Source organism: Protopterus annectens, chromosome 6.part0, assembly GCF_019279795.1.
Source record: "Protopterus annectens isolate FY-2018-M chromosome 6.part0, PAN1.0, whole genome shotgun sequence".
NCBI lineage: Eukaryota > Metazoa > Chordata > Ceratodontiformes > Protopteridae > Protopterus > Protopterus annectens.
The window spans coordinates 339122157-339138882 of record NC_056737.1 but is presented as its reverse complement, the minus strand read 5'-3'; the positions used below and the strand labels follow the sequence as shown (position 1 = coordinate 339138882).

General features: G+C 39.9%; 1 protein-coding gene across 1 annotated transcript in view; it reads right to left on the bottom strand.

Moving 5' to 3' along the window:
• The window catches only part of KCNK10 (potassium two pore domain channel subfamily K member 10), a 972966-nt gene that overhangs the window by 528595 nt on the left and 427645 nt on the right, over window positions 1-16726 (bottom strand). Inside the window, exon 4 of the mRNA XM_044074099.1 lies at window positions 12960-13120. Coding sequence (XP_043930034.1) covers window positions 12960-13120 — 161 coding nt within the window. The remainder of the gene's footprint in view (window positions 1-12959; window positions 13121-16726) is intronic.

The window sequence follows — 16726 nt, the reverse complement described above, 5'->3', positions numbered from 1 at the left end:
CAGGTACCTTAAAGTAGCTGGCTTCAGGTGTTCTGGTGGCAGTGAGTCTACCTTATAGTCTGGGTGGCAGTGTCAGACTGGGTAAGCTGTGCCAGCCTTTCCCAGATGTGTGTGCATGAAAATTCAAATCTCAAAATAGAGTGTATGTGACAGCTACTTTGAACAGAGACACTGAGACCACTGATTTCACCGAGAGTGTGGTGGAGGACTTGGCTTAGAACACCTCACTAAGGACTCAGGTATATAGAGGTCAGTGGGGAGTCTTATTTGGGCCCTGGAGAGAAAGCCCAACTCCAGAACTGGAGTGTGTATTCTCTGTGTGCTCATAAAGGAAATTGTACTTGGTGCAGAGGACTGCATCTGAAAATACTGTGTGTGTGTGTGTGTGTGTGTGTGTGTGTGTGTGTGTGTGTGTGTGTGTGTGTGTGTGTGTGTGTGTGTGTGTCTATATTTTTCTCAGTGAACATTCCCCACCAGTGCCAGTGGAGAGGATTTAGGCTCCTTGATCACTGGCCCTGAGGAGGGACATCACAGTCAGCACCAATCTAACTAAGGGCAATGAGTGAAGTTCATAATTACCCTGCTCACAAGCAAGACACTGCACTCTGTGTCCAAAGTGTCAAATGAGGATTATTTAAATTACAATCAAGTTGACACTGTTTATCTTAATGTTTCAAACTTACTTGTGAAGAATTTAGAAAAAAACTGCAGACAGAATAGCAAGAAGGCAGATGACAAGTCGCTATGTTTGAAATGTTAGGACAATTTATGATAAGGTAGCATGCACTTTGCACTTTGCTTGAGTGCACGGAACTCTGGTTAACCCAATATGATCTGATAGAAGTGAAGAAATGGGGGGCAAGGGGTGACTTCTAACTAGCCATCAGAGCATATTTGTATAGGAAGGGGATACTCATCACCACACATGTATAAGAAAGCAGTCTAAACCTTCACTGCAGGTTACAATGGCAAAAGGCGAAATCATTAGCTCAAGTACATGACAAGGTCTTGGAGTAAAATGTTTCTGCTGTAGCCTGGTAGTATATGTAAGGTTCAAATGAACACAGTGATGAGTTAGGGAACAAAAATCAGGAGACTGAGGTAAAAGATACCAATGCAATAGGGGTTGGTTATCTTAAAATTGCAACTGCTCCAAATTATCATAGTGAGTACCCTATACATGTAGAGGTTAGAGAAATGGTAGTTAAGAGGAATGCTACATCAGGTATAATGTTTGTTAAGCCTGCAGCTGTTACACAGAAAATGACCTACCAGGGTAATCTACTCTAGTTAGGGCCATTGGATGGACACCATTTCAGGTGTCATTGAGCAGTGACTTGGACTGGAAAAATTTTGATTTCCTACTAGACATTACAATTATGTAACTCATTTGATAAAACAGTACCCTGTGTGCATGTGATTCCACAGAGTGAAGCATGTGGGCAGTCACATGAAAAAGGTAGCTGGGATAAGACTGGTATATATGGTGCCCACACATCTAATAGTGACTGATAATACTGCCACTTCAGGAAAATATATAAGTGGTAGCAACATGTCTGGGCCAAAGCCACATCTGTCAGAAGGCAGTGAACATCCACTGACAGGAGTTACTTCAAGTAAAAATGTTTGACAGAACTGAGTCTAAATCAGAGGCACAGTTGTTGAAAAGTATGGTACTTCTATCAGCAGGAAAAATGAGTAGAAATACAAAAAGGGCATTAAGGCAGGCAGAGCTCTCAATATCAGCATTACAAAACATGAAGATGTGGCCACACAAATAACACATAAACAACAAAATCAGTGTGCAAAGCAGTCACTGCCCTTAAGGCCAAATACAAAACCAAACATACTTGTCATAGGTGACTCCATAGTCAGACACACTGATGTCCCGCTCACCAGACTGAGTAAGGAGAAGGTCACAGTAAGCTGCCTGTCGGGTGCTAGAATCCGCCACATAACGCAAGCACTCAGGTCTCTCAACAGCAGGTACAAGTACGACTCAGTCATTGTCCACGCTGGTGTCAACGACCTGAGATGTACCTCCTTGGACTACATGAAAAGAGACATTGAGGAGCTCAATGATTATGTAGCCCAGGCAGGTATGACCCTGACCTTGAGCAGTATCCTACCTTCACCTAGAATGATGCCACAATACAGTGATAAGATGATCAGCTTTAATAATTGGCTTAAATTCTGGTGTCATTCAAAGGGGATCCAATGTCTGTCTGCCTGGGATGACATGCTGGACAAGCCACGCTGCTTCGCAAGGGACGGCTTGCACCTGTCACCCCTAGGCTTCCGGATATTGGCAAAGGCTCTTGCCACCCCCATAGTGCCTTTTTTAGGCAAGGCTCAAATTCTAAACCTACTACCCTAGAACACAAAAAAGGAAAAAAACTAAGGGCAATGCTGCTCAATGCCAGAAGTCTCAATCTCAAGATGCACGCACTCGAGGCCCTTCTCAGTATGGAGAACATCGATGTCTGTGCTGTGACAGAAACCTGGTTCAAGGCTCCTGAGAGCACCCCAGCACTATCAGGTTTCACCTCATATCATGCGTTCCAGCCCCAAAATCCGGACAACACCAAGAAAGGAGGGGGGGTGTCCATATTCATAAAGGACACCCACACCTCAAGGTTGGTGGCAACGCACGATGCATCGGAGACCATTCAGGTGCAATTAACCATAGGCAAGACTGCTCTGCAATTTGTATCATGTTACAGGCCACCCTCTCAAACTCAGGAACCTCACATGGCCTTTCTGAAAACATTGAAGGGGATAAATGTATCTCCAAACACCATCATACTAGGTGACTTCAACTACCCTAATATAGATTGGGAACACTACTCAAGCCCAAACACTCTAGCCCAAAGGTTCCTGGAGTTCATAAACTCAAATGCCATGGAACAACTAGTCATCATCCCCACAAGAGGAGAAAACATACATGATCTCATCATCACGAACATGGGATCACAATGTTCAACACCGGAAGTATACCCCTCACTGGTGAGATCAGATCATAAACTAATCTCGCTGGAGGTCCTCATCCCGCCCCCACCTGAAATAAAAAGACCACAGTGAAAACTTCTCAAAAGCCGACTTCACACTTCTAAAAACTAGTGTGGTCTCCTTTAAGGCCCCTGAGCCAGTGGTAAACATTACTCAAACCGCTGAATCACTTACAAATGCCTTCTACCAGCACCTACAGGACTGCATGGATCAGGCAATCCCAAACAAAACTAAGACTCTTTGTACCAAAGGCAAGCGTCCAGTCTGGTGGACCCCAGCCATAAACAAGCTCTACAACAAAAGGAGGAAGCTACTACAAGATAGAGCAAAATCCTTGAAAGGTAAGACACCTTTGATCATTATAAGTAAAAAACTAAGAGCTCTCATAAAATCATCCAAGGCAAATTTTGAGAGAAAAATCGCCAAGGACTCAAAAGACAATCATAAGGCCGTCTTTAGCTATGTTAGAAACCTAGGAGGAAACTCCCAGATATGCTCAGAATTACTTCAAAATGATGTGAAGATTACTGAACCTACACACTTTGCCAACATACTGGCTGACAGGTTCAGTGCAAACTCCCCCCCCCCAAAAGGAGAGATATCTATACCAGAGGATTGTAGCCCCCCAAACATCTCCAACGCCCAGGTGAGAACTGCTCTCTCCAAGGCAAAAAACACAGCATCCATGGGACCGGATGGTGTCCCCGGCTGTGTGCTCCACGAACTCAATGAGGAATTAAACCCGCAGTTAGGACAGCTGTTTAATCTTAGCCTCACCTCAGGATACGTACCCAAGGAGTGGCGCACGGCGACTGTGGTCCCACTTCACAAGGGCGGTGCCTCCACCGACCCTGGAAATTACCGTCCCATTAGCTTGACAAGCCTTATCTGCAAAGCCATGGAGAGGATCATAATGGAACTCATAAATAAAGACATAGGGAACTTGCAGATTTGGATCCAACCCAGTTTGGCTTTGTCAAAGGCAGATCATGCCTTTTAAACTTGGTTGACTTTTTCGAGACAGTCACCAAGGCCATTGATGAGGGAAAAGCAGTCCATGCAGCCTACCTCGACCTGGCAAAGGCCTTCGACACAATACCCCACTCAGGTATCATCGAAAAACTCATCAGCTTGAATGTAAACCCATACATCACAAGATGGGTTGCAAACTGGCTAAGTGACAGAACCCACAGGGTCAGAGTTGCTGGAGCCATGTCAGACTCAAAGCCTGTCACAAGTGGTGTCCCACAGGGCTCAGTCCTGGGTCCACTCTTGTTCAGCATCTACTTTTCTGAAGTACAAGCAAACACAGGAGGGTTATGGCTGACAAAGTTTGCAGATGACAGCAAACTGGGCACCATAGTCGAAAACACATCTGACACAGATATCCTTCAGAAGGGCCTCACAGAAACGGATAACTGGTGCCGGAGCCATGGCCTAAAGTTAAACGCCAAGAAATGCATAGTCATACCCTTCGGGAAAAACAAGGTTACCCATAGCTACCATATAGGTGGCAATCCACTGAGCACAGAAGAAGTCATCAGGGATCTGGGGACCCAGGTTGACAGTAGCCTTTCGTTTGACACTCATGTTGCTAAAGTAGTTAGGAAAACCTTCTACATTGCCCACCTGATCATGAAGGGATTCACATCTAGATCAAGGGAGGTCATCGTCCCCCTGTACTCATCACTCATTAGACCTATGATTGAGTACTAATGCCCCATTCGGAATGTATCTGACCCGACACCTGCAGCAGCTGGAAAGGCCCCAAAAGTTCCTCACCAAAAGGATAAAGGGTCTCAAAAATATGTCTTATGCTGCCCGACTGAAAGAACTCCAGCTCTATTCAGTCTCATACCGCTTGCTCAGAGGTGACCTGTGCCTGACATATAAGGCCATGTCAAACCCAGATCTGATGAATATGCTTCACCTCAAAAAATCTAGATCCCTCAGAACCACAAGGGCGGGAGACTTAAACCTTGACACGGTTATTAATAGAACGTGCTGGAGGGACAGATTCATCACCCAGAGACTCCCTATGCTGTGGAACAAAATCCCGGTACATGTGAGGCAGAGCACCTCGCTGGCCTTGTTCAAGAGGAATCTTGACCAATGGATGGGAGATCGCAGATATACCCCAGGGATTACTTCAGTGTCACTGCTTGACAGAGGCACAGCAAAATAATAGGCATAGTTTTATTCAAACTAAAGGGGTGGCGAATGCCACATAACTATGGGCTAGGCTTATAAATGCCCTTGGGCAGATAGCCTAGTATGAACCTATGAACCTATGAACCTAAGAGCAATGACAGTCAGTATATCGGGACAAGGAATTATTGTATAAAGAATGGACTACTGAAGAAGGGCTTGAAGGAATGATGATACTGCAGCTGAAAGTCCCAAGAATCTACCACAAGGAACTACTGGCCAGAGTGCATGGTATTCCTTTTTCAGGGAAATTCTGCATAATGCATACACAGATGATGCTTATGTAAATCTTTTTATTGGCCTGGCACTGCAAAAGGTATAAAAGGGTTCTACAATACAACTGATAAGTGACAAAAGGTTGGCAAACAGGCAAGAAAGCTGCCATTGATAGGTACTGAGGAATCATTTTTGGGGGTAGTTATTGTCATTGCTGGGTATCTCAGTACTCCAAGCATCACAAATTAGAAATATATATTAGTGGTGGTGGATTTTGCTACTATGTACTCCATGGCAGTGGCTTTGTCCTCTGCAGAGGCATAAAAAGGTGGCAAATGCTTTGTTAGAGATTTTCATCAGTGTAATTTTTCTCCAAGATACACTAACCAACAGAGGGACTAACTTTATGTCAGACCTGCTGACAAATAGTTTGTTGGCGAAGTTCAGCTATCTAAACCATGCTAACATGACTGGTATACAAGTTCAAGCAGGAGTGGGGCAAAGACCTGCTCCATCTCCTCTTAGACAGGAACCCCAAGAATCCATAAGGGTTTCACCTAGGAGTTACTGTAGGGTCATGATGTGAAGGGGGCCTTGACTTATATTATGATGAATGGGAGGGTGAGTGTGATTCTCACAGCAAGTCTGTTGTAGTGTAAGTATTAAACTTCAGGACTAAACTTATGGAGGTCATGTGACTGGCAAAACAGCACATAGCATGGCCAAAGTGACAGCAAAATGTCAGGTATAACCATAACAGCAAGGGACTATGAATATACAGTATAGAAAAAACAGGCAATTGTACCAGAACAGAAACATGGCTAGGGTACAACATTACGTAAATCAAGAGTGCAGGTACTCCTGTTGAGGATAAGTGCAAATGACAAAACAAACTCATTTAAAAACAAAAGTTTAATACAAGGTGAGCACTTTTGCAAAACAACTTTGCTTCTTCAGACCATATTCACATAAAACACTATATTGAGTTAAATAATGCATTCTAACAATTTGATATCAAGCAGCAACCAGTAAAACATACATGCATCCCAAATTGCTAAGAGACAAACAATCAAGCACAACAGTCAAAACACGCCCCTTTTTCTGGTCTATCAACTAATAGAACGCTATTATATACCACAAGCTAAAAGGCATAAGACATCACTAATAAAGAATATAACAAAAATCCTTTATATTCTATACATAAAAATCATAATAAAACATAGTAAAACATTAAAAACATATAAAAAAATTACCTCATCACCTTCTACATTTCCTTGTTTTAAGAACAGGCTTGATAGATACATATTCATTCAAGCCTAAACCCCAAAGCGATCTCAACTTTAGAATCCAACATAACTCCACCCATCCTGTGATATTGATAATATCACCTTTTCTTACTCCTTCATTAACTACCTCCAAGACTAGGAACCTGAACTCATGCCCCACGACACTCTCATTCATGTGCTTGGTGAGGGCACTATAGCTCAGACCTTTACATGCACAATATATATGATCCCGAACCTGTTCACATAAGTATCTATTTGTCTTGCCTACATAAAAGGACCTGCATAGCACACAATGGGTTAAGTAAATTAAGTTTTTAGTACTGCAATTGGCATGTGCCCTAACCGCATAATTCATACCATCTTCAGGGTAGATAAATACAGAGGACCCATCCATAATATCACAAAAAAAGCACCCATTTTATTTCCTAGTCTCCAACATCACTCTATCTATTCCCATCACTTCCTTTCTCTTAGGGTAACAAAGTCTATATTTCAAAGATTTCTTGTTCTTATACCCAAACTTCGGTTTGGGTACAACCAACATAGCTCTATCTTAATCCACCTGCATAATATGCCAGTATTTGTGTATAATATTACTAAGCTCCTTATCATCACTAGAATAGGTCAAGCTAAAGGTTACTTCCTGCCGATTCTCATTAACCTTCTTACCAACCGATATAGGAAAGGAAAAATATAGTCTCCCCAAAGTAGTTCTAAATTGCCTTACTGAATCATTCACCTCTTGTATTTCAGACTCCTTGTAGCCTCTCCCTAGGAACTCCTTCCTAACCTGCTCTAAACATCTATCAAAATCCTCACCCTTCCCACAGTCTACTCATCCTCAGGGCTTGCCCCCTAAGCACATTGCAAAAGACATGCTTAGAGTGCATACTGATATGATGCACATAAGTTGGATGATAACGTTCTTTCCTGTGCAACCTAGTATAAACCCCCCCCCCCATGGTCCCTGAGAACTTGTCCATCCAAAACCGCAATCCTCATAGCTAAGTAAGTCATTGTAAACTTCAAGAAATTACTACTCCCATTTGAATAACCCCTAAAAGCCTGAAGCTGTGTCTCATCTCCTGTCCAAAGCAGGAAGAGATCATCCACAAAGCGGCAGCAGAAGTACAAGTACTCCCTCCGCATGTGGCAAAGGTCCAAGTAGATGTTCCTCTTCCCAGTCTGCCATGACCAAATTGACATAGCTATTAGCACAGGATGTGCGCATAGCTACGCTAGAGGTCTGCATATAATATACTCCATCAAATATAAATACATTGTATTCCAAAACCACTTCCAACAAATAACAAATAAAGTCTATCCTCTGTGGGTCATAATTGCTCTTATGATTAAGGACTCTTCTTACCATCTCTATCCCTTCTAAATTAGGGATGACCGTGAACAAAGAGGTTACATCAAGCATAACCAAATACTCAATGTTCCATACTTTATCACCCTTAAGACAAATATAGAGATCCTGTAGAAATTGTTGTATGCTGTTCCAATATTGGTCGTAACTGTTTTTCTATATAAATTGATATTGGTTCTGTGAGCCACCCACCCCCAGCCACTATCAGTCTAAAGGGTGGAAGGAAGGGATGCTTGTGAACTTTCAGCATCCCATTAAAACTGGGTACAAGTGGATTTTCCACTAAGAAATACTGATAAAGTTCTTTAGTCATGACACCACTATATACACATTCACTCAGCAATTTCACAACCTCTCCTTCTGACCTCTCAATAACAGTCCTATCAATCACTCTATATATGTTCACATCCTTCAACATTCCATTAATAGTGTTAAAATAATAAGCCCAGTCAATCACAACCGCTGAGCCACCCTTATCTGCAGGTCTAATAACATACTCTGAGCCTGTTGCAGTGCTGAAAGTGCCTGCCTCTCCTCTGCAGTGAGATTCTCAAACCCTTTCCTTCTATGTTCATTGCTCAACAACTGATAAATCTCCTCCTCACATAAATGAGCAAAGACCTCCAGCACTGGGTGGCTCTGGTGTGTGTAAGCACTGGGCTTCCAAAACAATGAAACATCAATAGCAGTGCCTGTAGAGTCAAACAGAAGTTTCAAAGTTACATTTCTCACAAACAATCTTAAGTCTACTAAAGTGTCTGATAAATCCATCCAATGACCAGGTATGAAAGATAGACCTCTAGTCAAAATTTTAATCACAGTGTCCATTAAATGCCTAGTGGAAATATTCCAAACTAGGCTCTGTCAGCTTGTTTCCACATCTTCTTTAAAGTTCAGACATTCTCTTCTTGAAACAACTGTTTCTTCTTCACCCTTCCATGGTTCTCTGGTGCTTCTGTAGAGTCCTTCCTCCTCAGTCACAATGGTAATGGTATCTGGGAAAAAACCTGATCATTGGTTATGGGCACCCTTTTCCTATGAATAACTGGTTCAGGTTCTATCCCCTTACCATTGTCCTATACAGCTACATCAGGGGATTGACCAACATTGGGAGTACCGTCTATTGACTTAGCCAATAACTCTTCTCTTTCCCCAGATGAGGGAGTTACTCTAGAGGGGGTGCATCCCTTGCAGTGGAGTCTTTTGCTGTAACCGTGGACTCTACATCTGTTCTCTTCTGTCTCGGCCAAGTAAACACAAAGTTATTCTCACAATTCCTCAAGTCTCTTTGTATTTTCTTCTTCTTCTGCTGTAACAATTTCCACTCATACAAACAGGCCTGATCAATGACCTCGCTAATTCTCATTTCAGCCAAGTCACTGTGGGTCATATTATAAATTTCATCCTGCAATAGCTGCACCTTCTTACAAAGTTCCTTCTCTATCGGTACAAAGAAGTCTATTAACAATCTCATATAAAAAAGTTGATGTCAGAATTAATTCTTTGCCATTTAGCCAGCAACTCTGGATAAGAGTCACCAAATGTAGGCATTGTAAAAATACGTAGTCTCCTTGGTATACTCTCACGAGTGTAGCATGCTTCCATGTGGAGCCTTTGACATTGTAACCTCTTTAAATGATATAAATCATTCTCTAAGATTCTCAATTCTTCATGTAACCATCCATGCTGACCTTCCTCCACCATCAATCCCCTGCATAAAGGCATTATCCAAAAGCAGCGGATTACCATCCATTTTCATATATTGAATCAATTGGTCACCCTTCCGACTTCTTTCAGTCCTATGCAGATCACAAGTAAGCACCACTTCTTGTGTAAATCCCTCACCCATCCTCACCAGGGGTAACAAAAACAGTGTATATGGAAAAGAAAAGAAAAAAATACCCTTGGCAATAAACTGCACAGTACCAAAAATAACTAATGAACAAACAGGCAAATGTACCAGAACAAAAACATGGCTAGGGTACAACTCTACATAAATCAAGAGCGCAGGTACTCCCATAGGGAATAAGTCCAAATGACGAAACAAACTTACTTAAAAACAAAAGTTTAATACAAGGTGAGCGCTTTCACAAAATAACTTTACTTCTTCAGACCATATTCACATAAAACACTATCTTGAGTTAAATAATGCACTTTAACAATTTGATATCTAGCAGCAACCAATAATACAAACATCCCAAATGGATGAGAGACAATCAATCAAGCACAACAGTCAAAACACACCCCTTTTTTCTGCACTATCAAGTAATAGTACTCTATTATATATCACAAGCTAAAAGGCATAAGACATCACTAACAAAGAATATAACAAAAAATCCTATACATTCTGTATATAAAAATCATAATAAAAAATAATAAAATATTAAAAACATATATTTGGTCATTTGAACTTATTCCCAGTGGGAGTACCTGTGTTCTTGGTTTACGGAGAGTTGTGCCCTAGCCATGCTTCTTTTCTGGTATATTTGCCTGTTTGTTTGTTAGTGACTTTTGGTACCATATACTTTATTGCCAAGGGTACTTTTTCTTTTCTTTTCAGTGTAAAAAAAGGTAACAGTACTCATTCTTGTTCAGAAACAAGTTAGAGGCAGAAAAGAAGGGTAATTTCTAAACAATGCAAACAGTAAGTGATGGAATTGCAGGCAGCAGGGAAAACACAAACTATATCACATCGGTGTGATAAAGCCAAACTGTGACAGACATGCTCTAATATTTAGTATATGCAGTGAGTCCAAGAAAAATCAGGGTGATGTCTTATGGTAGCTCTCCTCAGTTTGGCTCAAACAAATACCTTAATGGATTAAGTATTACTGAAACAGCAGTTATCACCTACTCAGGTTAAAAAAATCCCGGTTATGCTACATGACATTGGGGACAAGTGCACTGCTAGGCCATGATGTAGCCAGTTTGTAGAGCATCATGGAGACACACAAGGTACTTCAGCAAGTCAAGCATAACATGATAAAAGGACTGCAGGAAATGCTAAATCTAGAGGCAAAAGAAAAATCCATTAGTTCCAGGGCCTCACAGATGGTGGCACTGCAAAAAAAAAAAAGGATAGGAAAAATGGGAGAACACAAAAAATAGCAGTCATTCAAAAACAACTGCATAAACTACGCCAGAGATGAATGAAGCTTTAAAGCAGCTTGATAGGGTGAAATATCCAAGTACTGCTGACCTAACCAAGGGTTAATGGAAGGTACCATTGACACACAAACCAAGGGAGAGGTCAGTATTTCATATCCAATATGGACTGCAAATTCACAGACACGCCTTTTGGGATACATAAAACTAACACCCCAGTAACTTTCCAGAAGTTTGTGGATCACATTCCAGCATTTGTTGGAGACTGTGCTCTGGCATACACATATGCTGTTACCATTTTTGTAGAACCTGGTTGGTAGGGACATGTACAGTATGTCAGAGAGGTCCTAGGCAGATTACAAAAGGGCTGTGTTAACCACCAAAGCAAACAAATGTCAGGTATAAATGTCAGAAGAAGCTTACTATGGTCATCAGTGGGCAGTGGCAAGATTTGGCCACAGCCTGCAAATGTAGATAACATACAGGCATGGCCTTCTCCAGTTACTAAAATGCAGATTAGGGCATTCCTTGGAGTCAGGGTATTACAGGAAGTTTGCTCTTCCCCTGTTACAGTACCATAGCTACATCTCTAACAGAGCTTGCGCAGAAACCAGGCCAGATAAAGTTATCTAGGTACTAGCTTGTGACCAGACATTCCAAAAGCTTAAGGAGACCAAGAGTGGAACCCTGTACTAGCCAGTCAAAATTATAGCTGGGAATTTATTGTGCCAACTGACTCTTCAGACTATGGGCTAGGGTTACAGTTAGCTGGACTTCTTGAAATGAAATAGAACTCCCAGTAATGTATCTGAGCCACAGACATCACATTGTGAGGCTTCCAGTAGTTTATAATGACCATTCATCCTTTATATATAAATTCTAGTGCACATATTTTATCATTCATACTTACATTTATTACTTCCAGCTATTCCCCTTACTCTTTATCATCTGGTTATAACCTTCACAGCTAAAACATCACTGCAAAGACGAAGAACATGTTAGCAACTTCTCTGGTTAAAGAAAAATCCACAGATCAATCAATAGATAATTGATCTAAATAACAAATCAGAGGAAGACCTTACAGCAGACCCAGTAGCACTACTACGTGAAGTACCAAGTAAATTAATTTATTATTTATTAAATAGTTAAGTAATCTTGTCCTGAGACACCTTTCAGCTGTAACCCCGGTCAGAAAGCCATCCTACCTGCTGGAGTGGAGATGAGAAGTAAGTGTCCAAGAATTTATCTTCTCTGTGTATTGAGAAAACATGGTGCCTTGCACTAATGCAACATCTGATAGAAATGCAGTTTGTGTATCTCTGGCTACCAAAGCACATCGTCAGTATGTTGTCCAGCACTGCACAACGTACTAGATCATTTGACGTTTGTTACAAGAGCACTCTGTAGTAGTAGGGTAAAATCATTGTACAAATGACTAGTGGATTCTAAAAGCATAACACCCTGCTGTGCATGAAACAGTCTGTGCTAGTTAGAGAATGCATTCAGTTATACATGGGGAACCCTACTGCTCTTTTGCATAAAGAAGCCCTGATAAGCAAACTAGTTCAAACAGAAAACCGAAAAATCCAGGGAGATTAGATAGCAGAGCTGGAGATGCTAATAAATATGTCTATTAAAATAAAAAAAAGTTAGGAGAATGCAGATTATTAACCTGTTTTTTAATCGTATCACATAATTGTAAGGGAAAGATCAAAATATACAGGTATTCAAAAGAACGATGAAAGAATAGATGTGTTACTCACTCGAACCACTTTTTCCACTCTGGCGATGCTTTTTCCAAAAATCGTCCCCAGTTGGTCTCCAATCCCAGCCAGTAAAAAGCCAAAGAGTGGTATTCCAAATATGGCATATAAGATACAGAAAATTTTCCCCCCTTCAGTGCTTGGGGCAATGTTTCCAAACCCTGGTTAAAACCAACAAAAAAATAGAAAAAGAAAAAGAAAAAAGTTTATACTCAATTATATTGTCCAGATTAAGTAAGATTTAAATATTAATGCATATGTTAGTCACCTTTGTAGATAAAAAAAATGAAAAAACAATGAAAATATAAAATTTTGAAACATATCACTGGAATATGACACGCAGAAAAAAAGTATAAAAAAAGTTTCTACAGCCAGCAAAGCTGACAGGCAACGTAGGTAGCACTTACTGTGCTACATTGCCTCTTATTAGGAGTATCTCACATCTTAAAACTCTGATTTAAGGATTTGTACTAAAATTGTAGCTAAATTATCTTGCCTCCCACAGAAAGCTCACCTGTTAAACTTACAGCTCACTGACCAGCATTGGACATTAAACTCTTAATGAATGTTTTATGTTCACACATTTTATCAAGGATAAGTCAGTCTTACAACACAATCTGTCTAATGTAAGCAGTGGCAAGTTTAATAAAATTGTTGATAAAAGTTTAGATTTTGGAATATTAGAATGTGGTAGACTGAAAAACAACAGAATGAATGATGTTATGTGGAGAAGGTAATATAAAAAAATATTGGTCTAGTTTGCTTGACTTAACAGACAAAGCTTATAACTGACCAGAGTGCATTGCAGATTAATTCAATACAGGGGATACTGGCACATTAATTAATAACATGCAAAACTCAGAAATAATGTCAGTGGAATTAAAGTGTGTAAAAACGGGTATGTGATAGGTGACAGAAAGCATTAAATAGTGGACGATACTTCATGAATGAGTTTTATATGAAGATTTCTATGAAGTTTTCACAAATTTTTGATGGGTTGATGTAATAAACAAAGGTTATTGGTTACCTTGAAAGGGTGCATTACCAACAGGAAATGTTAAACACAGAATATTAATCACTGGGCAAGAACTTGAACAATTCAGCTGCTGAAAGTTATAGTCAGTATAATGTTAGGTCTAAAACAGTCTACTACTCTTGTAAAAATTGTCTATGATGGCAGCCACTCAAATGGCCGTCTCAGCATTCCTTGAGCATGGTAAGAGATCAAAGTACAGGCGGTACTATAAAATGATGCTTAAGCATACTTAGTGTATTGGATATACAGGGAGGTAAGATACTAAGGTCAACAGGTCATGTTCACTATGTTTATCTCTGGTAAGATTAAGCAGACTCCCACATTCATGTGTCTGGTTTTATGGGTATGTGACTGAATATGATTAAGTTGTTTACTATGTTGTTGAATATTAGAGGGTATGTTTACACAGATGTGGCTTGCTCTGGGATAGAGTGAACGTATCCAGCTCCTGGTATTTTTAAAACTACACAGAGCTGATTAAAAAATGTAATCATAATACCAGTCAGGGTGAGGAATAGCTGACTACAGCACAGTATAGCAGAAGCAAGGATATTATTATTTTATTTGTTCACCATGGTGGTCAACTTATCTCAGTGGACCATTTGCAAGCACAACCAGGGTTACTGGATCACATAAAACATGAAGAAAACATATTTACAGATATAATGATATATGATAAAACATATGCATATGTATAGATAGAAACATATGCTACAACATTTAGTTCAAGAAGCAGAAGACAAAGTCAAAACTGGATGGAAAAATGGAATTATGCTTAGTACAGCTTTATACACAGTGAGAACAGTTGCAGGAAAGGATACCATGGGGAGAAGACAGACAAAAGGTGAGACAAGCATGCAGAGGGAAGAAGAGTAGAAAGGAGAAAAGTGTAAACAATTATAAGAGAAGAGGAGGTAAAATGAATTAGAGACAATAAGTAAGGGAATGACTAGATGAGATAAGGGAGGATGAAATAGGGATAAATATTGGGTATTGTGTATTGGTTTGATTAAAGCAATATCAAGCTAGCTAAGTAACTATGTCACCATAATCCATGTAATAAGGGAAAGGTGTCCAAGAACTTAACTTTCTTCTAAAAAATGTGTAACTTCATAAAGGAACTGTGAATTATGCATTTTTCAGACACACCAGTAAAGCAAAATAGAGTAAACAGTCCTAAAACTAAGGGTCCTGTGACTAGATGTCATCTTACCCATATTGGAAGGTCAAAGGAAACATGCCTTTCAAATCTTAGTGTAAGAAATCTGGGCGAAGCCAAAAATAATGAAGGGGGGGGGGGCAAAGGCCCAAAATCAATGACAGATTTTAAACATTACTCTTATCAACATGGAAAGTTTATAGAATGACAGGTTTTGCCTTGACGTGTATTTTCTGAAGCATATGAATTCTGAAACTCAAATGTCTAAATTTGTTTAGTGACTGCAATTCACAATGGCTTGCCAGAAAACATCAAATTCTATGAAGGAGAGAGCAAAAATATGAAACAAAAATCTGGACAGTTGAGAGCTAAACAGGAAAAATAATGCAAACTTTTATAGTCCATAATGGTATTATATTATTTTTTTCTTTTTTGCTGTGTAATACAACTGGTTGGCGAGCTACTATGGTGTATATTTTGTAGCAATAAAATGAATCATGAATGAATTTCAAGCAGGTAGGGAGGCACAGAGGGTGCCACTGCACTCCAGCATGAGACAAATGATAGACACAAATGCATACTCTCAAAATGAAGGTAAGAACCTGACATTTTAAAACCTTTTCTGACATTATTAGTTACAAAAGGGCACTACTTTCCCATAATGCCATGCAATCACAGACAAAAATATGAGTAACTGTAACAACTACAGGGCACAGTTAGCAGATAAGTAGTCAAATATCTGCTGTAAAATTAAATTGTATCAATATTATATTTCAGTAAATAAGAAACAATCTTGTAGTTGAACTTGTGAAAATAGTTTAACAAAAAAAAAAACCTTGCGAGTCTGGTCACAAGTGCAGCAGAAGAACATGCAAATTATAAAACATCATTCACTTGGAAGACAGATGAAAGCTTTTGAAGTATCTTCAGCTAAAACTCATATATATATATATATATATATATACACACACACACACACACACACACACACACACACACACACACACACATACACATACACACACACACACACACACACACACACACACACACACACACACACACACACACACACACAGACATATATGTGTGCGTACTTGAAATAATCTAAATAGTATAATATCAAGAACAAAATATTGACAACAAAAATATATAAACACAAAAATATCATCAGCAAAAATATCTAAACATAAAATATCAATAATAAATGAAGTTATATCAGGGAAAGGCATATGTCCTTTCACCACTGCTGTGCAACCTCAGAGTTGGTATATATAGAATCCTTTATAAACGCATTCTCTGAACACCTTCAGGAATGCATGGATCATGCAATCCCAAATAAAACCAAGACCCAATCCTCCAAAGGCAGACGTCCTGTCTGGTGGACCCCAGCCATAAACAAACTATACAATAGAAGGAGGAGGAAGCTACTACATGATAGAGCAAAATCCCAAAAAGGGAAGGCATCTCTGATCAGTATTAGCAAAAAACTACGGGCACTCATAAAATCATCTAAGGCCAGCTTTGAGAGACAAATTGCACAGGACACTAAGGATAATCACAAGGCTTTCT